Raw genomic sequence first — 26,947 nt, 5'->3', positions numbered from 1 at the left:
GAAGCTAGAGTTGCTCTCGGCTACGCCTCGAGCAACTCTTACGCTTCTCTCGTGCTCTCCAAACTTCCCGCGTGCATCCATAACTCGATATACGCACGCTAAGCATGAACCAATTTTTAATCAAAACTCGACACCAGCTGTAACAGTCTATAGCAAAATACGGTACACAGACAGTCGTAATACACACTTTTAGACTTTGCAGACTATTTTTCTCGGAAGAGGAGTTGCCTCAAGAAACATCCTCTCATTTAACATTTTGGTATGAAATGGCCTGATGCTGGAGGCTCAGAGCCAATACAAGCCTTACGGATGTTCCTCACATTGCTCAAACTTAGTCGTTAGTTGGTGGTGTCGTTAATTTTTCACACATACAACTCTCTTTAAAGACTGTGTGGGAGACTATACCAAAATCTGCTAAATGAAGAAACGTATTCACATAAAGAATGATAAACGTAGGGGTGAGTTAGCAGGGAGTTTCTCCACGACGAAAAGCCCAGAGTGATTTGCTTCTTCTTCTCTCTACTTGTGCGTACTGGCTCCTGCTTCTACCAAAATTTGTTCATACATCCTTTGTTTCCCATTCCTGAAAATATCATAAAAGAAGTAAATCAGTTAAATTTCAAATTCCTATGGAAGATAAGGATGAAGTAAATAGTTATGAACAAAGCGGCCTAAAAATGACAGATACATAACGAACCTAACAATTACGCGCGGGCTCTGGAGACGAGTTTGGCCCGTCCTGGGCACTGGGCTCTAAAGTGAACTGCTAGTACTCAGGCCCACCACAGCCCATATCATAAAAACAAAATGGAGGGAAGTTCGAAACGGTACAAGAAGATTGACTTCTTGGGCGAAGGACAGGTAAATGCAATAATAGGTGAGGTTCATTGATCGATCCAATAGAGATAATTTTAGGGCAGTTTGCGACGATGAATAAAGCTGAAGATCAGGAAACTCATTCGATTGTAGCAGTGAAGAAGGTAATTTAATACAACATTGAAGTACTTCCATCTGCAGCTAATCAAATTTTTTTTCTGTATTTGACATGTGTTTTTTATTTAAATTAGATGAAAGGGCTTTTGTTTAGTCATTTGATATCTCATCTTGCTGATCAGTTGCAGAATTTCAATGAGTTTGATTATCTATAAAACAAATTGTTTTACATATACTACATCCAAGCCAGCGCTGGTAGAATTATTCTACCAGCTGGCTCGGATGCAGTATACTTGTACACTGGCTTGTTGTTGACGGAAGCTGGTGATTTGCCTGGATTCTTTATGTCCTAATGTTTCTTTTACAGATCAAACTTGGGCAAAGGAGTGAAGCGAAAGATCGTCAGTAATAATAATAATAATAATAATAACAATAATAATAATAACAACAACAACAACAACAATAATAATAATAATAATAATAATAATAATAATAATAAAACAAAAATAAGATAAATAGATGTTTCTCTGGATTGTGCTTATTGGTTAACAGTTAGTTTATTATTATTATTACAAGTCATAACTATAACATATGTTAGATTATAAGGCATCTACATTAATCATTTATGTACAGTTGACTCCCGATAACTCGAACCCTCGCCAACTCGAACCTCGCACTAACTCAAATTAATTTTCCTTTCCCTTCAGGTCATTTTCTGTATGATTTTACCCTCGATAACTCGAACTCCCAATAACTCGAACCTTTTTCAATTTCCCTTGAAGGTTCGAGTTATCGGGAGTCGACTGTATTTCTGAACTGAAACTTTTTTCATGATTACTATTTGTCATGTGTTCATTGGTCTATGAACACAAATTTGTAAATTATCTGTGTAGAGAATGCTATTGGGTTTTGTTGCGGTCATCAATGATCCTTTGTATGACATGACAGAAATGACTATTTGATATTCAAAGGACATATGATGTTTCAACCCACTGTTACTTTTATGCAGTTAACCAGGCTTATATGGTGGTCTTATTTGTAGTAATAAACAGAACTGCGTTGCATAAAATCAAGCTTCTACAGTAACTCAGACATCCTAACATAATTGGGGTAGGTAATAGAAAAAAGGTTTTTGAGAGGTGGGACCCACCATGGGTATTGTCAAAAGTGTAAAATACATTCTATAAACAAAAAAAAAAATGATAGAAAAAAATTCACATTGATGGTTGAATAACCATTTTAGCTGAGTCATTAAAAGGTAGGTATAGTGTTGTGAGTATAATATCTTTCTTTTTATTGTGTGAATTAAAGAAACAGTAACTAAATACTGGTGGTAGCCTTCGTAGTTGGTGTCAAAAGTGGCGGAGGGGAGGATATTAGGAAGTACGTGAATCATGAGGTGCAAATGCGAGATTGGAAAAAGGGCCGTCCTACCCTCCCCTCCCCTGTTTTCCTTGACTTGCACTTGGTGCTTGTGTCTTACACTCTGCGTTCATGAATTCATCCCTTCCTCTTTTAGGTGTCCGCAACTTGCATATATTTATAATTTATGGTCTAAATCTCTGTTTCGGTTTGAAAGTTTAAAACCAGAACTATTGATTTTTATTGCTGCGTGTCCAGATTATGGTAATGATTTTGAGACAGAAAAATAAAAACTAAACTGGTTAATATTTCAAGATAGGTGAAAGTACATTTATTTACTACTTTCAGTCATAGTTCGTGCATTAACTGTTTAACTAACAATCTTGTGGGTTAGACTAAAATAATGAAGCAATAATTATTTTAAGTATTACTGTTTCTTTTCTTCTTAGCTTCTTGATGTGTTTGGTCACAAATCCAACATTAGTCTTGTGTTTGATTTTATGGAGACAGATCTTGAGGTAACTTTAATTTAAGTGACTTGAATTTGCAGTATATTTTAATACATGGTACATTTCATTGGGTGTGATGTCCTATCAACTGCTGATTGTTTCTGGTTCAGGTTGTGATAAAAGATGCAAGTCTTGTATTAAGTCCTGCAAACATAAAAAGCTATGTCATCATGACATTACAAGGTCTGGAATAGCTACATATGAACTGGATTCTTCACAGGGTAAGTTATTACCTTGTTCCAAACTTCTAGTAAAGCCATGACTGCATGATATGTGCACATCAATAATATTCTTGCAATGCTGAGGAGGGAAGAGCAGTACTCCATATAGTTGGGTAATTATGGAAAGGCTCTGCCCGAAAAGGGGGCCTATTGGCATACCACCAAAATTTAAAATTTTTATTATTTAAGGGTGCCAAAAATAGAATGTCAACTGGATTCGAAGGCTAGCAGCAATTAAATCAAGTAAATTAGAAAGGGCAGAGATTGTAATGAAGAGTTTAAGCCTTACTTCTGGAAACATATGGGAGCTTGCCTTATCTTTCAGGTATAAAAAAGGGGTACAGTTTTGTTTTATGTATAATATGAAACAGATAGCATTTCTGTCAGTAAAAGTTGGAATGTTTAAGGGTAAGGAGGTGAATCTCAGGGCGGAGCCCGGGACTGTGAACACAACAGGTGACAATCTGTAGTTTCTACACTACTTTTTTTGTTTTTGTTTATGTCATTGTCTGTTGGTTTTCTGATAAATATTTCAGTTGTTATTCATGCTGCCAGGATTTAAAACCAAAGTTAACTTGCTGATTAATGATAAAGGTGTGCTGAAGATTGGAGATTTTGGACTTGCCAGATCTTTTGGAAGTCCAACTAAGGTTATATTCACATTAAGTGGTGACAAGGTGGGAACAACGTTCTATTTGTGGCGTGATTGTTCAAAACTTGAATTAGTGAAGAGTTGATAGCATCATAGTTATTTTGAGGGAGGTTGGTTATGAAACCTTGCCATGACAACAATGGTACTACAAATGTTGGAAGGGCCGTGACTGTACACAATCCTTTGTTTTAACGTTCACACCACATTTGAATATCTTAACAGAGAGGGCTCTATTGGTCAGTTGCTCTAACACACAATCTATTGTCTATTGTGGTTTGTGCAGGCTCAAGGCCAAAAATGCTAACAAACATGTACAATGTATAACAAAGAGGTTTGTCATTGCCTTTTATCGACTAGGATAGTATGAATTCTTCATGTTGAAGTTCAGGTCAATTGCCCTTTTTGCTGAGTTTAACCCCAAATTAATTTTTAGTGAAGTTTTAATGCTGCAAAGTTAGTCCATTTGCTTGCAATTAATCCAGATGTTAAGACTAATTCTTATAAACTTTCTGTTTGATGTGGCTAAATGAAATTTAGGCTAAGTTAAGCTCGAAACAATGCGGGTCAGCGGTCTTCCCTCACAGTGGTCACAGGGGCGGCCCAGGAGTTCTAGCAGGGACACGCTGTGACGCTTTCATGCAGTTGTTTTCGTCGCTTTGCTCGCTCAAAGGTCATTCGCTGTTTGCATTTGCTCGGCTGCAGTTAGCTGTTTGTCTGCTGCTGTGATTTTGCTCGATCGTTCTTCTTCGTTTATTCGCTCTGTCTTTTCTTGGAGTCATGCCTTCTACTCGGACCACGAACAACAGTTTGTCCAGTGCGACCTTTTCTCCAGAGCCTTCGTCGTCCGCGACGACATCCTCTCTGGCGTACACGTCGAGCGCACCTTCGCCGCCATCTTCGGTATTTGGGTGGTGCGAGCGCGGTGGATCCGAACTTTTTGGCGGCTGTAGTCGATGCCGTAAAACTGGCTCTGTTGCCTGAGAGCTCCTCGTCCTCGTCGCTTCCTGCTACTGTTCCTGGAGTCGCTGTTTCGTCCGCTACGGCTCTGCCTTTGCCGGTTCCCGGAATTGGGGGCGTTCCCTCCCAAGCTGCCGACTTGGGAGCACGTGCGACGGCCTTGTTTGCCTCTGGCGCGGGATTTTCATCTCCTTTTGCCTCTGCTGCTCCCACAGCGTCCCAAGGTAGGCCTGCTTTTGTAGTTCCTTCCTTTGTGACCACGTTTAGTGCGCCGCTTAACTCAATTACGACTCCCGCGACTGGTACCTCTCACGGTTCGTGGCCCGTCCCATTGGGGAATGTCGCCTCCTCGTCCAGTCTTCCATCAGTACCCATACTAAACCAGCCTTTTGTCGTCGGTCCCGGTTTTTCCCCGATCCCTGCCAAGACTGTGGGGCAAATTCTGGCAGGCAAGTTTGTCGACCTGAGTGATTTGCTGTCGGCCAACATATCTCAGGCGGAACCGGAGGGCCAAGTCCTGCTCGACGGGCGTTTAGTGTTTACTCCCTCGACCAAAAAGCAGCGTCGTCGGGTGGAGGATATTGTAACGTGGTCCGAAGCCTTCACAATCTATTCTATGATTGTCGCCTCTCACTTCCCTCATCGCTGGCAGGACCTTACACAATATAAACTGTTGATTCTTCGCACCTATCGCCAGTTCAACGGTCGCGTTTGGCTCGCCTACGACCAGGCTTTTCGTGAGCATGCTGCGGCTGTGAACTTGACAAATTGGTCTTCAATCAATGTCCAACTTTTTAATTTCCATGCTGCGGGGGCATCAGTGCGTGGCGGACAGGGCTCGCTCGCTCGCGATGCCACAGAGCCTTCTGGTTCCTCCACTTCGCAAATCATTTGCAGGTCATGGAACGCTGGGCGTTGTTCTGCGTCATTTTCATCTTGCCGGTTTGCTCACCGCTGCAGCATCTGTGCAGGATCGCATCGTTCTTCATGTTCTGAGCGCCCTGAGAGTCGACCCACGCGTGAGTCGAAACGCCGTTCAGCCTCCCCAGCTCCATACTCTGCATCCCAAGCCAAGTCCAAGCGCTCCTAGGGATTTGCTGACGTCAACTGTGACGTGACTTTGTTTTTCGCCTATCAGTTCCGTTTTCAGCCCGTTTCTGCTGTTGCCTTTAGCATCTCGTTAGTTCGCTGGCGTACGTTCCTTACTGGACTAGGGCGGGCCCCCGGCTTGGCTGACGTGGTCCAGGGCTGGTCGTGGGCTAGTCATGCGTACTGTAGGCTCTTATTTGGCATTTCGCTTGCTTTTGTTGCACATTGTTGTTTTGTTTCCCAATTGCCTGTGCTGCAGTGGTAGCTTTTGTCACTTTGCAGTGCCCGTGTGCTCGGCACTTAAGTTTACGCAACGCACATTTATTTGTGCCGTAGTGGTTAATGTTTAGATGCTCGTAGTTCCATAGCTTATTAATAAAGTCTTTGCTTTCATGGTTATTGTTGTGAGTCATTCCTGTACCGATTTTTCTTTTTTTTTTTTTTTTTCTCTCTTGTCTCCCCAGCCGAGGCCATCTTGCCCCCAGTGTCCATGGTGTCCCCTCTCAATGTGGAGGAATTCGCTCGGGAATTGGCGGGTCACCCCAACCAGCAGCTGGTCTCCTTTGTCCTTCAGGGTCTTCGGCGTGGCTTCAAACTGGGCTTTCATTCCTCCCAAAAACTCAGGTCGGCCAAGAAAAACAAGCCATCAGCTTACCTCCATTCAAAAGTCATTGATGAATACTTGGCTACTGAAGTGTCAATGGGCAGGGTTGCGGGCCCTTTCAGCTCCCCTCCCCTTTCTAGGCTCCATATCAGTAGCTTCGGGGTTATTCCTAAGAAGGGCCAACCGGGTAAGTGGCGGCTGATCGTAGACTTATCCTCTCCCGGGGGCTCCAGCGTTAACGATGGTATCGATCCTGACGAGTTCACCTTGCAGTACATTACAGTTGACCAAATCATTCAAATGGTTTCGCGCTATGGGCCTGGAGCCCTCATGGCGAAATTTGATGTTGAATCCGCCTACCGGAACATCGCCGTCCATCCTGACGATCGTTTTCTTTTGGGCATGAAATGGCGGGGGCAACTTTATGTGGACCTTGCTCTTCCCTTTGGCCTCCGCTCGGCTCCGTTTATTTTTAATTCCGTGGCGGACATGGTCGAATGGATTCTTTTGAACCGTCATCATGTTTCTGACCTGTTACACTACCTGGACGATTTCATTACCGCTGGTCCTCCACATTCCAGTCAGTGCCTTGTTAACCTCAGCACTGCCTTATCCGTTTGCAAGCGGTTGGGTTTACCCCTACACCCCAAAAAGTGCGTTGGACCGTCCACGTCTCTAATTGTCCTCGGCATTGAGCTGGATTCCCTTCACCAAGTTGCGCGCCTGCCAGCAGATAAACTCGCCGCTCTTCGGGATCTGATTCGCTCCTGGCGTCCTCGTCGCTGGTGCAGAAGGAGAGAATTGGAATCCCTCATTGGGCACCTGCATCACGCGGCCAAGGTGGTATGGCCTGGGAGAACATTTATTCGCCGCATGATCAACTTGTTGTGCTGTTTTCGTCGGGGTGACCATCCCATTCGCCTCAATCAGGAATTTCAGCTTGATCTCCAATGGTGGCATGAGTGCTTAGACTCTTGGCACGGCGTCCGTTTTTGGCTCTATCCTGGCATGGATTCAGCTACTGATCTTGAGGTAACTTCAGATGCAGCCGGCTCCGTTGGCTTTGGTGCCTACTTCCGGGGTATGTGGTTCTATGGCGGATGGGCTACACCCCAGGTTCAGCAGTCCATCGCTTACAAGGAACTTTTCCCTGTTGTGATCGCGGCTCACCTGTGGGGTTCTCAATGGACCAGAAGGCACGTACTGTTCCGTTCTGACAATGCCGCCGTGGTTGCGATACTTTGTGCGAGGTCTTCAAAAGTCCCAGTTTTAATGCATCTCCTTCGTGAGCTCTTGCTTTGCGCTGCGCGTTTTGGCTTTACCTTTACTTCATGTCATGTCCCAGGCCTACAAAATAAGATTGCTGATGCCCTTTCCCGTTTTCATTGGCAGGAGTTCAGGCAGCTTGCCCCAGAGGCCCAGCCATCTCCCTGCCAGATTCCTCAGCCTCTCCTCGACCGCTTGATCTCAGTCTGCTAGAGCAATGGTGCTGTGAATTTTTTGGGCACGGCCTGGCTCCCTCGACTCATCGCACATACGCAACTGGTCAAAGGAGGTTCTACACCTTTTGCTGCCAGGCAGGGAAACTCCATGCCAATGGTTCACCCTGCCCAGCCAATGAGTGGACACTGTGTTTATTTGTGTCTTTTTTGGCGGATTCGGTACAGCACTCCTCCATTAAAGTTTACCTTTCCGCCATTCGTTCCCTGCATATCGAGCAAGGATTTCCTGATCCGTTGCAGAACTGTTTGCGGCTACAGCGGGTCCTCAGGGGGATTAAACGGGTACAGGGTTCCCCTGTGACACAGCGCCTCCCGGTCACAGATAGCATCATGGTGGTCATTTGGAAGGCCCTGGACATGTCCTTGTTTGACCACTGCATGTTCTGGGCTGCTTGCACCCTGGCTTACTTCGGTTTCCTTCGTTCTGCGGAGTTCACCGTCCCTGGCGTAGCTGGCTTTTCGCCTTCTCTGCACCTGTCAGTTCGTGATATCTCGGTCGACTCCTCCTCATTGCCTTCTTGTATGCAGGTGAGAATCAAGGCCTCCAAAACAGATCCGTTTCGCAAGGGGTGCGCGATACATATCGGCAGAGGTAGTTTCCCTTTATGTGCTGTCCATGCGATGATGGCGTACCTTGGTCTTCGTGGCAACGCACCTGGTCCCTTGTTCCTTCTCCAGAATGGTCAGCCTCTGTCGCGCGCCAGGTTGACTGATTGGCTTCGTCAGATACTCTCGGCAGCGGGCATCTCTGGGAATTTTTCAAGCCACAGCTTCCGGATCGGTGCAGCCACTGTCGCTGCTCGTAGTGGCCTACCTGATCATCTGATCCAGGCACTTGGGCGCTGGACCAGTAGCGCTTATCAGTCTTACATTCGTACCCCGTCAGAAGCTCTAGCCAGCCTGTCAAAACATTTGACTTAGCCGCCTGGCCATCTCAGCATAGGGGTTGGCCCCCGTAAGGTTCTCCATATGTGTGGTAAGCTTGGGGTAGGCTTGCTCAGTTGTGCGCTGGTGCTTGGGTGGGTGTGGAGTAGGAGGTCCCATTTCCCCCTGCTTCTCGGGTCCCTCCTTTTCCAAGCACCTCTGATGAAGGAGGGGTTGGGTGGTGGCCGTTCGCAGGGTTGCCATGGATACCTCCTTGCCGCCAAATTTCAGCCTGGCTCCACCACCTTTAGGCACCTGTTCCCAAGCTCATCTATTGATGATGAGTTTAAATGTGGCTAAATGAAATTTAGGCTAAGTTAAGCTTGAAACAATGCGGGTCAGCGGTCTTCCCTCACAGTGGTCACAGGGGCGGCCCAGGAGTTCTAGCAGGGACACGCTGTGACGCTTTCATGCAGTTGTTTTCGTCGCTTTGCTCGCTCAAAGGTCATTCGCTGTTTGCATTTGCTCGGCTGCAGTTAGCTGTTTGTCTGCTGCTGTGATTTTGCTCCCGCTCCCTCCCTCCCTTCTCTATGGTAAGTTTTAGGTAAGTATTCCACTGATTTATTCAGTGTGACGGTGCCGGGTGGTGGCCGTTCGCAGGGTTGCCATGGATACCTCCTTGCCGCCAAATTTCAGCCTGGCTCCACCACCTTTAGGCACCTGTTCCCAAGCTCATCTATTGATGATGAGTTTAATTAATGTATAGGTGGTATTGGCCTCCAGAACTGTTATTTAGAGCAAGGATATATGGTACAGGTGTTGATATGTGGGTTGTTGGATGTATCTTAGCTGAACTTCTCCTTCGGGTACCACTGTCTAACATTCATCACATTAATACATAACTTTACTTCTATCTTGGTCAGTATGTGACTTTTCTGTATCCTTGATTATTCACTGCCTTCAGTGTTAGCTAACTTAAGATATTTACATTGTTGTCTCATTTGTCTCATTTTTATTAAGGTTCTATTCTTACCTGGCAGCTCTGATTTAGATCAACTCAACTATTTGAAACTTTTGGTACGCCATCTGAGGAATCATGGCCGGTGAGTAATTACTTCAAAATATAGAAATCGTTGCTCAAAAACCCAATCTACACTGCACACAGCTCATTCCAACATATTTACACTTGCATTTTTAGTGATTGAAGAATTTAGGCTTTAATCTTCTTGCTTAATTGTTCAGTTGTTATTGTTGTTTTTTTAGTGATTGAAGAATTAGGCTTTAATCTTCTTGCTTAATAAAAGTTCAGTTGTTGTTGTTGTTTTTTGTAGTGATTGAAGAATTAGGCTTTAATCTTCTTGTTTAATTGTTCAGTTGTTGTTGTTGTTTTTTTAGTGATTGAAGAATTAGGCTTTAATCTTGTTGCTTAATTGTTCAGTTGTTGTTGTTTTTTTTTTAGTGATTGAAAAATTAGGCTTTGCTCTTCTTGCTTAATTGTTCAGTTGTTGTTTTTTTAGTGATTGAAGAATTAGGCTTTAATCTTCTTGCTTAATTGTTCAGTTGTTGTTGTTGTTTTTAGTGATTGAAGAATTAGGCTTTAATCTTGTTGCCTAATTGTTCAGTTGATGTTGTTGTTTTTTTAGTGATTGAAGAATTAGGCTTTAATCTTCTTGCTTTATTGTTCAGTTGTTGTTTTTTTTAGTGATTTAAGAATTAGGCTTTAATCTTGTTGCTTTATTGTTCAGTTGTTGTTGTTGTTTTTTTAGTGATTGAAGAATTAGGCTTTAATCTTGTTGCTCAATTGTTCAGTTGTGGTTGTTGTTTTTTTTAGTGATTGAAGAATTAGGCTTTAATTTTCTTACTTTATTGTTCAGTTGTGGTTGTTTGTTTTTTAGTGATTGAAGAATTAGGCTTTAATCTTCTTGGTTAATTGTTCAGTTGTTGCTGTTTTTTTTTTGTAGTGATAATTGAAGAATTAGGCTTTAATCTTCTTGCTTAATTGTTCAGTTGTTGTTGTTTTTTTTTGTAGTGATTGAATAATTCAGAAGGCTTTGATCTTCTTGCTTAATTGTTTAGTTGTTGTTGTTTTTTTTTAGTGATTGGAGAATTAGGCTTTAATCTTCTTGCTTTATTGTTCAGTTGTGGTTGTTTGTTTATTAGTGATTGAAGAATTAGGGTTTAATCTTCTTGCTTTATTGTTCAGTTGAAGGAAAGGAAACTTACTTAATGGGTGACTATAACCTTGATATATTAAAATTTAATGATAGTGTTTTTATAAACGACTTTATAAGCCTAATGTATGCATCGTCATTTTTTCCTACAATAACAAAACCCACAAGAATTACTGACAAATCAGCTACCTTAATAGATAACATATTTATAAATAGTCCAAATGAAAATAGTAAAAGAGGCATCTTGATATCCGATCTATCAGACCATCTTCCTATATTCTATATAACAATGGATAAACTAGATACAAAACATGACCCGATAGAACAAAATATACGAATCATTAATAAAAAAACTTTGAAAAAATTAAAAGATGAATTAGCTAAAACTAACTGGGAGCATATAACAAATCTAGAAAATCCTCAAGAAGCATACGATAATTTTATGGAACAATTTAAAGAGATATATGACACTCATCTACCCACCAAGAAAGTAACACTAAACAAAATAAACCATAAAAAGAAGCCATGGATTACGAAAGGATTCCTTATATCTAGGAAAAAGAAAAATATTCTTTATAAAAGATATCTTAAAAGTCCATCAGTTTTTAATGAACAGAAATATAAAAAGTACAGAAATAAATTTAATAGCTTAAAAGTAATAGCTAAAAAGAATTACTACCAACAACAATTAAATACAGCAAAAAATAACATGAAAAAAACCTGGAGCATCATAAATGAGTTAATAGGAAAAGCCTCAAAAAAACAAAATTTACCATCACAATTCAAAGAAGGTGTAGATATCATAACTGATGAAAATGAAATTGCAAATAGATTTAACAAATACTTTACCAACGTAGGTCCATCATTATCCAAGAAAATACCTAAAACACCAAATAGCTTTAATAAATACCTAAATAACAATTATGTAGAGTCCATATTCTTAGATCCAATAACAACAACCGAAGTTGAAAATGAGCTCAAAAAGTTAAACCCTAACAAAGGTAGTGGATTAGACGATATAAATCCCAGAGTAATATGCGAAATAAGCAAATTAATTTCGTACCCACTTACATTTATTTTTAATCAGTCAATAATTACAGGTATAATACCTAATCAGCTAAAAATCTCAGTAGTTTCTCCGGTCTATAAAACAAGTGATAAGGACGTATTTCAAAACTACAGACCAATTGCAGTCCTTCCTTGTTTCTGTAAAGTTCTTGAGCGACTTATGTACAGGAGATTAATATCTTATTTAAACAAACATCATATTCTCTCTGATCATCAGTATGGCTTCCGAGCAAAGCGCTCAACTCAACAAGCAATTATAGAACTTGTCGATAAGATTACCTCAGCAATAGAAAATAACGAATATACAATTGGTATATTTCTAGATTTATCAAAAGCGTTTGACACAGTTGATCATGAAATCTTAATCAGTAAGTTGGAACACTACGGAATAAGAGGAACACCGTTATCATGGTTTAAAAATTATCTAACAAATAGGCAACAAATAGTTAAGTATAACAATGTATTATCAAAACCTAACCCAATAAGATGCGGAGTCCCACAAGGATCTGTATTAGGGCCACTATTGTTCCTTATATATATAAATGACATTCATAAAAGTTCTAATTTATTTCATTATATTCTGTTTGCAGATGACACAAATCTTTTCTTTAAGCACAAAAATGTAAATCAACTATTGCAAATTGCTAATGAAGAAATTAGTAAAGTATCCGATTGGTTATGCTCAAACAAACTAACCCTAAATACCAGTAAAACGACTTTTATGATTTTTAAGACAAAGGGAAAAAAATTAGATATGCACTTAGGCGTTAAAATCAATCAACGAGAAATAGAGCAGGTAAAATGGACAAAATTCCTAGGTGTTAGAATAGATGATAAAATGACTTGGAAAAATCACATTAACTACATAAGTAATAAGACATCAAAATTGTCTGGTATTATAGCCAAATTAAGACACTATGTAAACAAAATTACTTTAAAAAATGTTTACTTCACAATGATATATCCATATTTTACCTATTGTAATATTGTATGGGGTAGTAATTATGCATCCACACTAAAATGTCTTCACAAGGTACAGAAAAAAATTATTCGTCTCATAACTTTCTCAAGATACCAAGACTCAACTACTGCATTGTTCAAACAACTAAAAATACTAGACATATTCCAGCTTAATACTTTTCTAACTAGTCTTTTTATGTACTCACAAAGAGCAGACATGTTACCAAATACTTTTAAAAACTATTTTGTACAAAACAAACAATTTCATCAGTATAATACAAGATCTTCAGCAAAGTTACATATTCGGTATACTAGAACAAATTATGGAAAATTCTCTCTGAAAGCTAGAGGTGCTAAATTATGGAATAATCTCCCTGATGAGGTGAAAGATGCTAAATCCTACTTTTCATTTAAGCGGAAAGTGAAGCAGATCTATTGCTCAGACATCAGTACATAAAGTTTAAATTACCGACATCGCCATCACAATCTTTTACTACTATAATCCTAATATTAATCTTAATATTAATTAGGTACGTATATATATTTGACAGCTATCAAATTATATAACAATAGAAAATATTAAGAAATAGGGGATCTCCTAAAGAAAAGTTTGCAAAAACTTGCTGGGATCTCCTGCCAACAATATATATGTAAAATGTAGAAAACCTATTGATTGTATAAAGATTGGGGCAAATAAAAAATGGAAATGGAAATTGTGGTTGTTTGTTTTTTAGTGATTGAAGAATTACGGTTTAATCTTCTTGCTTAATTTTTCAGTGTTTGTTGTTGTTGTTTTTTTTAGTGACTGAAGAATTAGGCTTTAATCTTAGCTTCTTGCTTAATTGTTCAGTTGTTGTTGTTGTTTTTTTAGTGATTGAAGAATTAGGCTTCAATCTTGTTGCTTAATTGTTCAGTTGTGGTTGTTGTTTTTTTTAGTGATTGAAGAATTAGGCTTTAATCTTCTTGCTTTATTGTTCAGTTGTAGTTGTTTGTTTTTTAGTGATTGAAGAATTAGGGTTTAATCTTGTTGCTTAATTGTTCAGTTGTTGTTGTTTTTTTTGTAGTGATTAAATAATTCAGAAGGCTTTGCTCTTCTTGCTTAATTGTTAAATTGTTGTTGTTTTTTTTAAGTGATTGGAGAATTAGGCTTTAATCTTCTTGCTTAATTGTTCAGTTGTTGTTTTTTTAGTGATTGAAGAATTAGGCTTAAATCTTCTTGCTTTATTGTTCAGTTGTGGTTGTTTGTTTTTTAGTAATTGAAGAATTAGGGTTTAATCTTCTTGCTTAATTGTTCAGTTGTTGTTGTTGTTTTTTTAGTGATTAAAGAATTAGGCTTTGATTTTTTTGCTTAATTGTTCAGTTGTTGTTGTTGTTTTTTTTTTTAGTGATTGAAGAATTAGGCTTTGATCTTCTTGCTTAATTGTTTAGTTGTTGTTGTTTTTTTAGTGACTGAAGAATTAGACTTTAATGTTCTTGCTTAATTGTTCAGTTGTTGTTTTTTTTAGTGATTGAAGAATTAGGCTTTAATCTTCTTACTTAATTGTTCAGTTGTTGTAAGTTGTTGTTTTTTTAGTGATTGAAGAATTAGGCTTTAATCTTGTTGCTTAATTGTTCAGTTGTTGTTGTTTTTTTAGTGATTTAAGAATTAGGCTTTAATCTTCTTGCTTTATTGTTCAGTTGTTTTTTTTTTTAGTGATTGAAGAATTAGGCTTTAATCTTGTTGCTTAATTATTCAGTTGTTGGTGTTGTTTTTTAGTGATTGAAGAATTAGGCTTTAATCTTCTTGCTTCATTATTCAGTTGTTGTTGTTTTTTTTAGTGATTGAAGAATTAGGCTTTAATCTTCTTGGTTCATTGTTCAGTTGTTGTTGTTGTTTTTTTAGTGATTGAAGAATTAGGCTTTAATCTTGTTGCTTAATTGTTCAGTTGTGGTTGTTTTTTTTTTTAGTGATTGAAGAATTAGGCTTTAATTTTCTTGCTTTATTGTTCAGTTGTGGTTGTTTGTTTTTTAGTGATTGAAGAATTAGGGTTTAATTCTTCTTGCTTAATTGTTCAGTTGTTGTTGTTTTTTTTGTAGTGATTGAAGAATTAGGCTTTAATCTTCTCTCTTAATTGTTCAGTTGTTGTTGTTTGTTTTGTAGTGATTGTATAATTCAGAAGGCTTTGATCTATTTGCTTAATTGTTTAGTTGTTGTTGTTTTTTTTTTAGTGATTGGAGAATTAGGCTTTAATCTTCTTGCCTAATTGTTCAGTTGTTGTTTTTTTTAGTGATTGAAGAGTTAGGCTTTTATCTTCTTGCTTTATTGTTCAGTTGTGGTTGTTTGTTTTTTAGTGATTGAAGAATTAGGGTTTAATCTTCTAGCTTAATTTTTCAGTTGTTGTTGTTTTTGTTTTTTTTAGTGACTGAAGAATTAGGCTTTAATCTTAGCTTCTTGCTTAATTGTTCAGTTGTTGTGGTTGTTTTTTTAGTGAGTGAAGAATTAGGCTTTGATCTTTTTGCTTAATTGTTCAGTTGTTGTTTTTTTTGTAGTGATTGAATAATTCAGAAGGCTTTGATCTTCTTGCCTAATTGTTTAGTTGTTGTTGTATTTTTTAGTGATTGGAGAATTAGGCTTTAATCTTGTTGCTTAATAGTTCAGTTGTTGTTGTTGTTTTTTTTAGTGATTGAAGAATGAGGCTTTAATCTTCTTGCTTTATTGTTCAGTTGTGGTTGTTTGTTTTTTAGTGATTGAAGAATTAGGGTTAAATCTTCTTGCTTAATTTTTCTGTTGTTGTTTTTGTTGTTTTTTTAGTGACTGAAGAATTAGGCTTTAATCTTAGCTTCTTGCTTAATTGTTCAGTTGTTGTTGTTGTTGTTTTTTTAGTGATTGACGAATTAGGCTTTAATCTTGTTGCTTAATTGTTCAGTTGTTGTTGTTGTTGTTGTCGTTTTTAGTGATTGAAGAATTAGGCTTTAATCTTCTTGCTTAATTGTTTAGTTGTTGTTGTTGTTTTTTTAGTGATTGAAGAATTAGGCTTTAATCTTCTTGCTTAATTGTTCAGTTGTTGTTTTTTTTAGTGATTTAAGAATTAGGCTTTAATCTTCTTGCTTTATTGTTCAGTTGTTGTTTTTTTTAGTGATTGAAAAATTAGGCTTTAATCTTGTTGCTTAATTGTTCAGTTGTTGTTGTTGTTGTTTTTTTTAGTGATTGAAGAGTTAGGCTTTAATCTTTACTTGCTTAATTTTTCAGTTGTTGTTGTTTTTTTAGTGATTGAAGAATTAGGCTTTAATCTTCTTGCTTAATTGTTCAGTAGTTGTTGTTGTTGATTTTTTAGTGATTGAAGAATTAGGCTTTAATCTTCTTGCTTTATTGTTCAGTTGTGGTTGTTTGTTTTGTAGTGATTGAAGAATTAGGGTTTAATCTTCTTGCCTAATTTTTCAGTTGTTGTTTTTGTTGTTTTTTTAGTGACTGAAGAATTAGGCTTTAATCTTAGCTTCTTGCTTAATTGTTCAGTTGTTATTGTTGTTTTTTTTTAGTGATTGACGAATTAGGCTTTAATCTTGTTGCTTAATTGTTCAGTTGTTGTTGTTGTTGTTGTTTTTAGTGATTGAAGAATTAGGCTTTAATCTTCTTGCTTAATTGTTTAGTTGTTGTTGTTGTTGTTTTTTTAGTGATTGAAGAATTAGGCTTTAATCTTCTTGCTTAATTGTTCAGTTGTTGTTGTTTTTTTTAGTGATTTAAGAATTAGGCTTTAATCTTCTTGCTTTATTGTTCAGTTGTTGTTTTTTTTAGTGATTGAAGAATTAGGCTTTAATCTTGTTGCTTAAATGTTCAGTTGTTGTTGTTGTTGTTTTTTTAGTGATTGACGAATTAGGCTTTAATCTTGTTGCTTAATTGTTCAGTTGTTGTTGTTGTTTGTTTTAGTGATTGAAGAGTTAGGCTTTAATCTTTTCTTGCTTAATTTTTCAGTTGTTGTTTTTTTAGTGATTGAAGAATTAGGCTTTAATCTTCTTGCTTAATTGTTCAGTAGTTGTTGTTGTTGATTTTTTAGTGATTGAAGAATTAGGCTTTAATCTTCTTGCTTTACTGTTCAGTTGTCGTTTTTTTTTTTAGTGATTGAAGAATTAGGCTTTAATTTTCTTGCTTTATTGTTCAGTTGTTGTTGTTGTTGTTTTTTTAGTGATTGAAGAATTAGGCTTTAATCTTCTTGCTTAATTGTGCAGTTGTTGTTGTTATTGTTTTAGTGATTGAAGAATTAGGCTTTAATTTTCTTGCTTAATTGTTCAGTTGTTTGTTGTTGTGGTCACAGTCCACAGAAATTTTTAGAGTGGTACAGACGACGGCAACTGCAACGAAACATCGCTAGAAAATGTAAGTTTATCCTTGAACTACTTTGCGATTATTCCAATTCGTTCCACTTGTACAATGTGGCCGAACTATCCAGTAACATAAGAGGAGGGAATGGCGTTTAAGTTGAGACAGAGAATAAAAAATTTACCGTTATGCGCTCACGTTCTCCACAAAACCTTAAATTTGGTCATTTCACGTTGTTGTTTGGCCGAGGACGGCGAAGAAAAGTATGAAAATTTATAACGCGCGTGCATAGCCGTTGTTTTTCTCATTATATCCTATTGTTTTGTGACGTTCTCGTTGCCGTAGCCGTCAGGTAGCTTCTTAAACTCCCTATTTTTTAGAGAACGAGCAATACCCTTAATTCAAAATTTTCGCTTTTTTGACAATCAAAACAATACCCTGTGAGCTTGAAGCTCCTTGGTAAAGTAATTGCAATAATTGTGGAGCTCTTCGGCTTTCGTTTGTTCAATTTTCAGTACGACGCAAAATTACTAAAGCTTCAAAGAAACTGCGCCAAGACACAGTGTGCCGGTCAAACGTCTAATGCAAATAATGACATATTTAGAAAGGTAAGCTAAATTAGGATATTTATAACACTAGGCCGAAAAATATAGTTATGTGCATTTTGTGTTGCCAAAGAATATTTTACGAATGAGGCTCTTAACTTTTATCTTGATCTTGATATATTAGCCCCTATCTCGGCTGAGGAATTACTAGCTGACAAATCTGCGCAGGTTTCATTGAGTTTCTTTTTGTGTGCGCATGTCAGACCAAAGCTCCAATTTGCAAACTACAAAGGTAAAAATGTTGTATTAATGCGTCAGTCAATTCCAGCAGTGCACATCCCCCCCTCCCCGGGCTAACCCCCGGGCATTAGCATTTTTTTTTAAAAATGGGCAAATTCCCCGGGGTGGGGACACATAAGCTGTGTAAATGCCCCGGGGTGGGGATGAAGGAAGAGGGCAAATGCCCCGCCCCCGGGATCGTCGCCTTCCAACACCAATTCAATTTTTATATTAATCATTATCAGTGAATAAAACGTTCCACTTTTCAGTATTTTAATGCAACGGTAGGACTTCAAGGACAACAGGACATGTTAGTTGATTATGATTATATTTATTTTTTTATATTTTGCTAAAAAGGTAGGGAGCTTATTATTTAATCATGTTTAATAAACTGCGCTGGGATTGCGGCGGACGTCCCTCCTGCTGCGAGCGATGATAGGCGCCTGTATTTGCAGGCTTCGTTTTCTATTTACGATGCATTGATCTGTCTTGAAGATCGCATCATATGAATTCGCAAGCCTAAAGTATTTTAAAGTGCACTCCAGGTTGACTTTCGTGAATTTAAAAATGCTAGGTTAGTTTTGAATGCGAAATGCGAAATACAGCTGTAGTCGTGTTCACGTTGATTGTTTCCGACTTCTCGATATGTGATAAACAAAGTATAGTTCAAGTTGTTGCTTTTTATATCTATATGCTTACAACTAATGAAGAAATATCTAAAATTGAGAAAACATACCTTTTAAAAAACATCCACAAGTTTATGTAGTCCCTGACGAACTACTAGCCAATCCTCAACAAACGCCTCGTCTTTGCCGATGAATTCCTCCATAGCACTTTCGAAAACACGTGTGTCAAATGCCCGGGGGTCCCCCGGGGTAGGCAAATGCCCAGCCCCTGGGCCGCGATAAAATTACGAATGCCCCGCCGCCGGGACTGACAACGTGAGCAAATGCCCCGGGGTTGCCCGGGGGGGGGGGGGGGATGGGCACCGCTGGAATTGACTGATGCATAAATTGACCGCAGGAATGGAGCGGGGGTCCAAAATTTGTCATGGTGAAACATACAGATCCGCCTCTTGTTGATTACTAGGTTACAATATAACGATGGCATGGTCCCCGAAACGGCCGGCTTATTTCTTTTTTCCTAAGTTCCAAGTACTGTGTTAGTTTTTGTGTTTAGCCTGAAAAGGTTGGTATTTTTCGTAAAGGCAAAAATTTGATGAACTAGGTCTAACAAAAGTAGTGAAGGACATCTTATGGACGTTATTTGTTCCAAAAACCGACAAATCGGTGGTGTAATTTTAATGATTAAGCAATAATAAGTTAGAATCCACTCAGTTTGTGAAATGTTGGAAGATTTGTCTCCTTTTTTCCTTGACAAAAAAATGAAGAGAACACCATCATTTGAGTGGGCATAAAAAGTAATTACCAGTCTGGGTATACTGGTGATAGCACCGCACGTATGCACGACACCGTAATTCGATTTACCACCAGGGGCGCTTATTTACTTTTGGTACCTTAATGGAGGGCATGCATGCGCGTGTATGGCCCAGATTGTTGGTCAGGTTACAAGTGTAAACGATTTGTTAAATTGGCCTCTGATTTTGCAAATGAGGCATAGGAACGTTCGGGAGATATAAATTAAGGCTGTTGCTTTCTTTCTATATCATACGTTGCTTTTAGCTACAACAAATATTAAAGGGCCGGTTTTCCTAAAACGAACCGAATCATGATAACAAAACATCGTACTCTATTGTCAACTTGTTCTTCCAGTCGAGGTCCGCAGCAATATTTTAAAACATGTTTTCGGTTTGTCTTATGTTCAGAAACTCCAATTTGCCAAAGCTGAGGCACAAAAGGAAATTGCCACACTGAAGGGCAAGGTTGCTGAACTTGAAAGAAAGCTCTCAGCACAACAGATGCCGGCTGCAAAGAGAAAAAGGTTTTAACGTTTTACTGCGATGGGACTCAGTGTTAGAACAATAATTATTTGCAATGCAATAGAAAGAGTTGCATGCGTGATGTTCATTTTCTGTTATGCAAAGAACGCATAGCATTCACTGAGAACGTGAACATCTCTTTTAGTTACTTTATAGTTTAATAATGTCACGCAAAACAATGATTTATCGGTGAATGATTTTAAAAAAGCAATCTAGTGTACAGCGGATACACACGTTACGTACGGGACACTTGATTAAAGTGGTTAATTGTACCCAGACCCTCTCAGTTACAGTGGTGTAGGAATAAGTACAGATAGTTTATGTCAGAACCACGTCATTAGATGTCGCCAGTGAATGAGCCTTGACGTTGCTACTAGTTAGCTTACTAGTTTAGGACTGAAAGAAAGTCAATTCTAGCCTTGCTTTTACTCAAAGACCAGGTCAATAGGAACACGTCTACAAAATGCGCTTTCAAGTCCGTCACGTCTACATGTCAACGATTAAAATTGAAAGCTTTTTGAAAGGTTTATCATGAATCACACTATTTGTTTCCCTTACGGAAGATACCCGAGGAACCAAAGTTTCGTATCAAGTAGCAGACTCTCAGTTGGTTAAATGACGTCACCGCGCGCGAATATAGAACCCAGGCCTAATATAAATCATGTAATATCAGTCATGTCGCTGTCGTGTTAAGTTTTCTACGAAGTCCGATCAGCCTTCCAGAAATTTGAGTCATTTATATTTTTAGCTGATTAGATATTTTACAGATCCTGCGTATACCTGCAGCATTTTCGTTGTGCGGTTCCTTGCTTATTGTTTGCTAATATAAAGACTCACCTGAACCACCTGGAAACTAAGCTGATTATGGCGTTCATGGACTGATTATTTCCGGTTTTGTACGAATTGAATTACATTCCCCGCGGCTAAAATGCTACGATTGTTAACTAATTATTCGTCCGTGTCTTCTATCAGGGACATCATCTGCGCTGCCGCCACAGCAATTAAGTTATACAGTTAATTGTCATGGTGGATTTTAAGACGCTGTAAGAGGGAACGTTCTCTGGAAAAGTTATAACTTCCATCACCTTTGTATATGATTGAGAGTAAGCAACACCCCAATTTAAGGTCAAAGAACTGTTTATTGTAAATTATGTGAGTAGTCGCAGAACTTCTTCTTTGTAAAGGTATTCAACTGTAAAATCTTTTCTCAATAAGAACATAGGCTTCCTTTGGTAACTGATTGCTGTGCTAAGAGCACAAATTTTGTGCGAATGCGTCAATTTGCATTTATTAGCAATGTTGCACCCAAGAAATAAACCATACACAATACATTGGAATATATTTTCTGTAACAATTTTCAAGAAAAGAAAAGAGGTGCTCGTCTTTTTTAAGGTTTCCTTAAAGTGGCGACTGAAAAACGTTCAAAAGAATAGTTCTATATGAGCACTCTTCATTCCTTTACTAAAAATCCAAGGAGTTGGAAACGGCCCGGCGTAAAATTGATTTATCCAATACCGTGCTCTAAAGCTTTAATTCATCCGACTCTGAGCCGAACATGCCGTTATGAAGTATAGTCCAGCTAGTTGCTGAGATGCATATTTCTAATCAATTCGCCGCCATTGTTTTTTGATATGGAAAGTGAAACTTCGTCGGTTCCCCCGCACGCAGTAGCGAGCTATGGACTTCGCTAATTTGTCGTCACTGCCATAGAAGGTGACGCGTCGGTTCCCCCGCACGCGGTAGCAAGAGGCATCGGTTTCCCCTCAAGAAATACGTAAACAGTTCCCTGTTCACCATCATTAAGTTATCTCGGAGAAGGAGCTGGGGACGAATAGAATGAAGGGTAAAAATAGGTACACAAGAGGTACATGTGTTCACAGCTCGACATTTTTTATTCTTTTACGTATTTAAAAACATGAGTGCTAGCAAAGAAGACAGTTACACGTGCATAATATTTGTTAAGTTGTTCCAATTTGGACTGAGTGAAAAAATTGTAAAACAATTCAGTCAATTTTTCAATTTTAGAAAACAATGCATTTATAGCACCAACGGAAGTGCAACTTCTGTTAGCTCTCATTTGAGACAGTTCGAAAGCTAAAGGTTTGTTTTAAGTACGTCACCAACAGAGAAAATAGAAAAACAATATTGAGAAATCCCGAGTTTGAGGTCCCTCTAGCTTTCTGACCATGACCTCGATTTGTTTCATGGTAATCCCTTATTTCAAATCCACATGCACTCTACAGTCTTCTAAAATTGTGTGTAAAACTAACCTGATTCTCTTTGGATGTGAAGTAATCCTGTCCTTTTATCTTCATATCATAGTCTCCTTTCACGATACTTGTGGCTTGTAGCTCTCCCAGTTCCCACACAAGCCCAGGCAGCACCTACTCTGTGAGTTCCCCCAGTCTCCATCTTTACTTGTGAAAGGGCCTTTTGAAACTGAAGCAGTAGAGCATTGTTCATAAGAAAATCGTTGAGCTGGAATGAGAGTACGTCATTTCTGAGGCATGGCTCCAGGACAATTAAGCCAGAACCCCCCTCGCTCAACCCACTTCAAGCATAAATCAGTTTTTATCTTGGAAGATATATCAATAATAACAAATAATAATAATGCAATTTATATTACGCAAATCTCATGAAAGTGTTCAAACACGCATAATACTAATAGATAAAAATGCTAAACGAGACAAAACTAAGTAAAGCAATTATTACAGTTGCACTTATTGGATACAGGATGACCGTAGCCAACTCAACACGTTATGAATATTAATTATGAGATCGTTGAATCTCTCAAAATTGTACGAAAAACCTGCTAAGACAGGCATTGGAAATGAAAATAAAAAAAATTGTGCTGTACCTTCTTGTAAGACAGCAATTTGTCACCATTCTGAAACTGGCTTCCTTCGGTTCATCGTCAGACCCGTTGCGATAAGAATTCTGTTTGTCTGTATATGTAGGGTATGTTTTTTTTTTAATTTTTTCTCTTTTTATGTTTTTTTTTTTATTTATTTTTTATATTTATGTTTTTTTTAGTGTTGGGGGGAGGGGGGAACAGCAGCGGAACTGTTGTCTTTATCCGTGCTGCTGCAGCAACAAAATAAATGTTTCTTGACCCATCTTTTAAATCTTTGAAAACGACTTCTTGGCTGAAAAAGATAAAAGAAAAAGCTAACTGACATACAATCCTAACAATATACAACAATAACAGAGAGAGCATCATAATATTAGAGAAGCAAAAATTGAATCGAATCCATCCTCGTGGGAGAAACAGATAGGAGCCTTTGAGCACAATTTCGACGAGGCTGTGGTTCGTCGAAGTCGAAGTTGTGTCGTTAATAGGTCGCTCATCTTCAAAACATTGTACCATTGCTACTAAAGACTATTTCGGGAAAAATTAAAATTTAATTTGATGGCCATAAATGTGATGAGTAGCGTAACCCAAGGTTTTTGTGAAGTGGGGGCCCCGGGAACGAAGAGAAAATTTTTTAACGAGATCCAAAAGAGCTTCTAGCCATCTGTGAGTGATTTTCTTTGATAATAAGATGGGGACCGGGGTCCCCCATATGTGCCACTTGACAACTATTTATGTTAACACATAAAAAAAACACGGCGATGGTCGGAAAGAAATATTATTATACTCGTATCATTTCTTCAACTTACCTTGCTTGTTGATTTTCCTGTCAGCGATTCATTAATAGACAGCTGGGCACTACCTGCAGACTCAGTATCAATGTTTTCAATCACGCATAGAGCTTCATTATCTTGCACGAGTAAAGCTTGGTTCCCTGATTCACAAGGAGCTTTCACCTCGGAAACGCAAAGCATTTGATTATCAGCCATATAAAGACGTTTATCCTTTGAAAGGCATGTAGCTTCAATCTCTGGCAGGCAAAGTGCTTTAACTTCTGTCGAGCATGGGATTGGCTGAGCATCAGCCACGCAGAGTCTTTTATCCTTTGAAAGGCATGTAGCTTCAATCTCTGGCAGGCATAGTGCTTTAATTTCTGTCAAGAATGGGGTCTGAGTATGAGCCACGTATGGAGTGTTATCCGCAGATGAGCATGGAGCTTTAATAGCTAACACACGTGGGACTTGAATTGCTGACATGTATGGAACCTTGTCATTGGCGTTAGCTCCAACAAACGCATCCCAAGGGCAATTGATCCGGATGAAAAGCGGGCTCTGACGGGATTGGGTGGTTGGCATGTTGGGGGAGATGGCTGACCAGCCTTCGGGAGGGAGGGTCGCGGTAAGCGGAGATGGTTTTTCTGCAGGGGTGGCTTGCGTAGGATTTCCCTCCCCTTGACCTTGACAAATTACAAATGGTTCATTGCAACCGCCCTGAATCCAGTACGCATAATTGAGAAGAAACGTGTAGTTATTGTACAAAGCACAATATTCTTCATACATGCCTCTCCCGAGGATGAATGCCGACTCGAGAGTTTCTTTTAACTGTTTGTTTTTCTCTTTTAAAGAAGAATATAAACTTTCAAGATTGGTGAAGTTTTCTCTTTCCGTGTTTAGTTTGTCCACTGCTTTTGTCAGTGCCTCCTTCCATTGTTCGTCTCGTTTTTTCAAATTTTCAAGATCCTTTTTAAGGCCGTTTCCATACGCCTGCCACTCCAGAAGTTTGTCATAACATTCTTGTGCTTGGATCCTCTGCATGTTGCTGTCTTCATGCAGCCAACCTCTTTCATTAAGTAGGCTTTGAATTTCGCCATGTTGATGCTCTATTACTCTGATGAGCTCTTCTTGAGTATATGAAAATATTTCGCTAGAAGCCATGGTCCTAGGAGAAAATCCCGGTTTGTAATGTCTCTCTTGTAAAAAATTAAGGATAATTACTTACAAAATCGTTTCTCTACTGCACCCTTGTGGCATAAGAAACTTAAACTTATGATAGTACGACGTTAAAGCAATTTTATGATAGAGGTTGGTAACGATACGATACTTGTTGACATTTCAAGTTGCACGGACGGTTAAATAACGTGTAACATTAGCTGCCATTCACCGCGAATAAATTCTTATTTGAATCATATTTGCCTTTCTGCAACATTTTCCAAGTTTCAGGAGAAAACTTTAAGTTTCCTTTCTTATTTGTTAATTAAACGTTTGACAATACGTTTAAAGGACAGAGTCGTTATTACGTGTCGTGTCGCAACTTCAGTCATGTTTTCGTAAGACAAATTGAATGGTCTTGTAATGTGTGACATGAATCCGTGCAACTTGCAGAGATATTATTGGATGCATGCATTGTTTCCGAGTTTTTAAAAGGGACATATCTAGACGGTAACGTAGCTTTTTCCTTTCCTCTCTTGAAATTTTTCATCTTTTCGTTAATTATAACAAAAGGAATTAAATTTCCTAAGTCACTTATGTGTTACTATGGGTAACCAATTTCACGCGCGTTTTGTCAAGTAATCTAATAAATAAATAACGCAACTGAAATTATTTCCTTATTTTATGAAAATACCGTTTGGTTACCGTTTAATATCGTAACGGGCAAATTAAGGTCACAATCGTGAGTTTTTAAAACTTTGCCATAGCAATTGTGTAATTTCACACGGGAAATTACTTTTCGCGCCAAATTTTTTTGTCACCCACGATAATTATTAGCAAAGTATCAAAGCAAACGCCATTTTTATACCTTGAGTGCAAATCGGTTTCTGAGGTGATTTAGGCCTTTTGACTAGACAGAAAACATATATTCTCTGGCATGAACCGCTTGATCCCTAAGATTAACTTATAATTTTTGTGACGGGGCCTTTACGAAGGGTGAAAAAAGTGTGCAATTCCTCGCATTCTACTTTTTGTTTTAGAAAACGTTCAATACGTATCTTACCTTGTATTGCAGCTAGCTTTTCTTAACAAAAATATCAAATCTTCACTGGTGGAAAAATAATTTTTCAAGCTTTTGCGGCGTAATAAAACTTCCCGCGAAACGAGAAAAGTTTCAGTTGTTATCGTGATGATTTCTTACGTCATAATAGACAAACGTAATTATTCAATTTGCACTGCGCGCGCTATTAGTAGTAGAAAACCATTCGAACTGTAATAATTTTAATTATTTGAAAATGAAAGAGTCGTATATTTATTTTCTGTTATGTAAAGTGACGTTTAAGGGTAAATGTAGACACCCGTATAACGGCAAGAGGAGCGGAAGATTTTACCGGAAGTAATTAGAAGACATAGAATTCATAGCAATCTGATTTTGTGCACGTGATAGTCACGTAAAACGTGTAACGTCATCACGTGTAGAAATCTGTCCCATAATGCACTCTGCACTAGAGACAATTTATGACTGTTGTAAGCAGACAGCCGATAATAGCAAGTGGACCTGCTGGTATTTACATTCATGAGTTGAACGCACGTAATTGTAGTTCGTTCGCTATCAAGTAAATTAACTCGTTAGATTTTTGCGAGCACGAGTTTTAAATTTTTGTATGCGCGCGTGGGTAGTTTGTCCGTTATCAAGTTAATTTCGTTTTCTTTGTACTTAATTTTACCTTCGCTGTCAATGTCAAGAGCATTTGTGTTCTGGTCGCCCATTGGCGGATTAAAGAATCTTTGTATCTCTTGTTCTGACAGATGACATGTGTTCATACCGAAAAATTTGTGCGAAAATTGTTGTATTTAGAGTACGCAAGTTAGGCCTGGTTTACACGTACGACGCGAACATAAGCACAAGGGTGTTCACACGTCTGCCATAAACATGCATAAGCATAAGGTTACATACGCAAACGCAGATGCATAAAAATTTGCTGCCGCCATTTTGCAAATGTCAAAGCATGAGTAACTGTAATGTACACTAACAACTTGTCACTGTTTTTCAGTGTCCTTTCCTTGTGCTTGTGGTTTTACTTGCGTCGTTGCGTCGTACGTTTAAACCGGGACGACGCAAGCATAAGCACAAGGCGCTTTTGCTTGCGTCTTACCGGTTTACACGAAGGTTTCTTGTGCTTATACTTGTGTTTATGCTTGTGTTTATGCTTGTGTTT

The 26,947-nt window shown here is 38.5% G+C and overlaps 3 protein-coding genes and 1 pseudogene across 7 annotated transcripts in view; 3 read left to right on the top strand and 1 right to left on the bottom strand.

Moving 5' to 3' along the window:
• LOC146468715 (coiled-coil domain-containing protein 152-like) overlaps positions 1–20,335 on the top strand; it is an 87,832-nt gene extending 67,497 nt beyond the window's left edge. The window contains exon 8 of the mRNA XM_085124546.1: positions 19,836–20,335. Coding sequence (XP_084980672.1) covers positions 19,836–19,958 — 123 coding nt within the window. The 3' untranslated portion in view covers positions 19,959–20,335. The remainder of the gene's footprint in view (positions 1–19,835) is intronic.
• LOC146468714 (uncharacterized) overlaps positions 1–24,194 on the bottom strand; it is a 183,096-nt gene extending 158,902 nt beyond the window's left edge. For 2 of the 4 annotated variants that reach the window (XR_014867492.1, XR_014867493.1), the window contains exons 1-3: positions 23,610–24,194; positions 22,807–22,894; positions 22,352–22,379 (exon numbers count right to left, since the gene is read on the bottom strand). Coding sequence is in view for 1 of the 4 variants with exons in the window: in XM_085124547.1 (XP_084980673.1) it covers positions 22,979–23,095; positions 23,610–24,155 (663 nt within the window). In the remaining 3 variants the exon portion in view is untranslated. Of the gene's footprint in view, positions 1–20,570; positions 21,771–22,219; positions 22,380–22,806; positions 22,895–22,970; positions 23,096–23,609 lie in introns of those variants that run through there. The other 2 variants (XR_014867491.1, XM_085124547.1) reach the window with 2 other exon arrangements.
• Positions 171–26,947, top strand: part of LOC146468713 (cyclin-dependent kinase 7-like) — a 27,016-nt pseudogene continuing 239 nt past the window's right edge. The window contains exons 1-9 of the transcript XR_014867494.1: positions 171–861; positions 921–980; positions 1,301–1,334; positions 1,976–2,043; positions 2,745–2,813; positions 3,562–3,702; positions 9,714–9,796; positions 17,182–17,243; positions 17,702–17,794. The product of XR_014867494.1 is annotated as a cyclin-dependent kinase 7-like (transcript). The remainder of the gene's footprint in view (positions 862–920; positions 981–1,300; positions 1,335–1,975; positions 2,044–2,744; positions 2,814–3,561; positions 3,703–9,713; positions 9,797–17,181; positions 17,244–17,701; positions 17,795–26,947) is intronic.
• Positions 26,108–26,947, top strand: part of LOC146468712 (E3 ubiquitin-protein ligase TRIM71-like) — a 5,881-nt gene continuing 5,041 nt past the window's right edge. Inside the window, exon 1 of the mRNA XM_085124207.1 lies at positions 26,108–26,947. This exon is cut by the window's right edge and continues 303 nt beyond it. The gene's annotated coding sequence lies outside the window, so the exon portion shown is untranslated.

Source organism: Pavona decussata, unplaced genomic scaffold (assembly GCF_977016875.1).
Source record: "Pavona decussata unplaced genomic scaffold, jaPavDecu1.1 SCAFFOLD_130, whole genome shotgun sequence".
NCBI lineage: Eukaryota > Metazoa > Cnidaria > Anthozoa > Scleractinia > Agariciidae > Pavona > Pavona decussata.
Note: the sequence above shows the minus strand (reverse complement) of the source record. Positions and strands in the feature narration are given on the sequence as shown.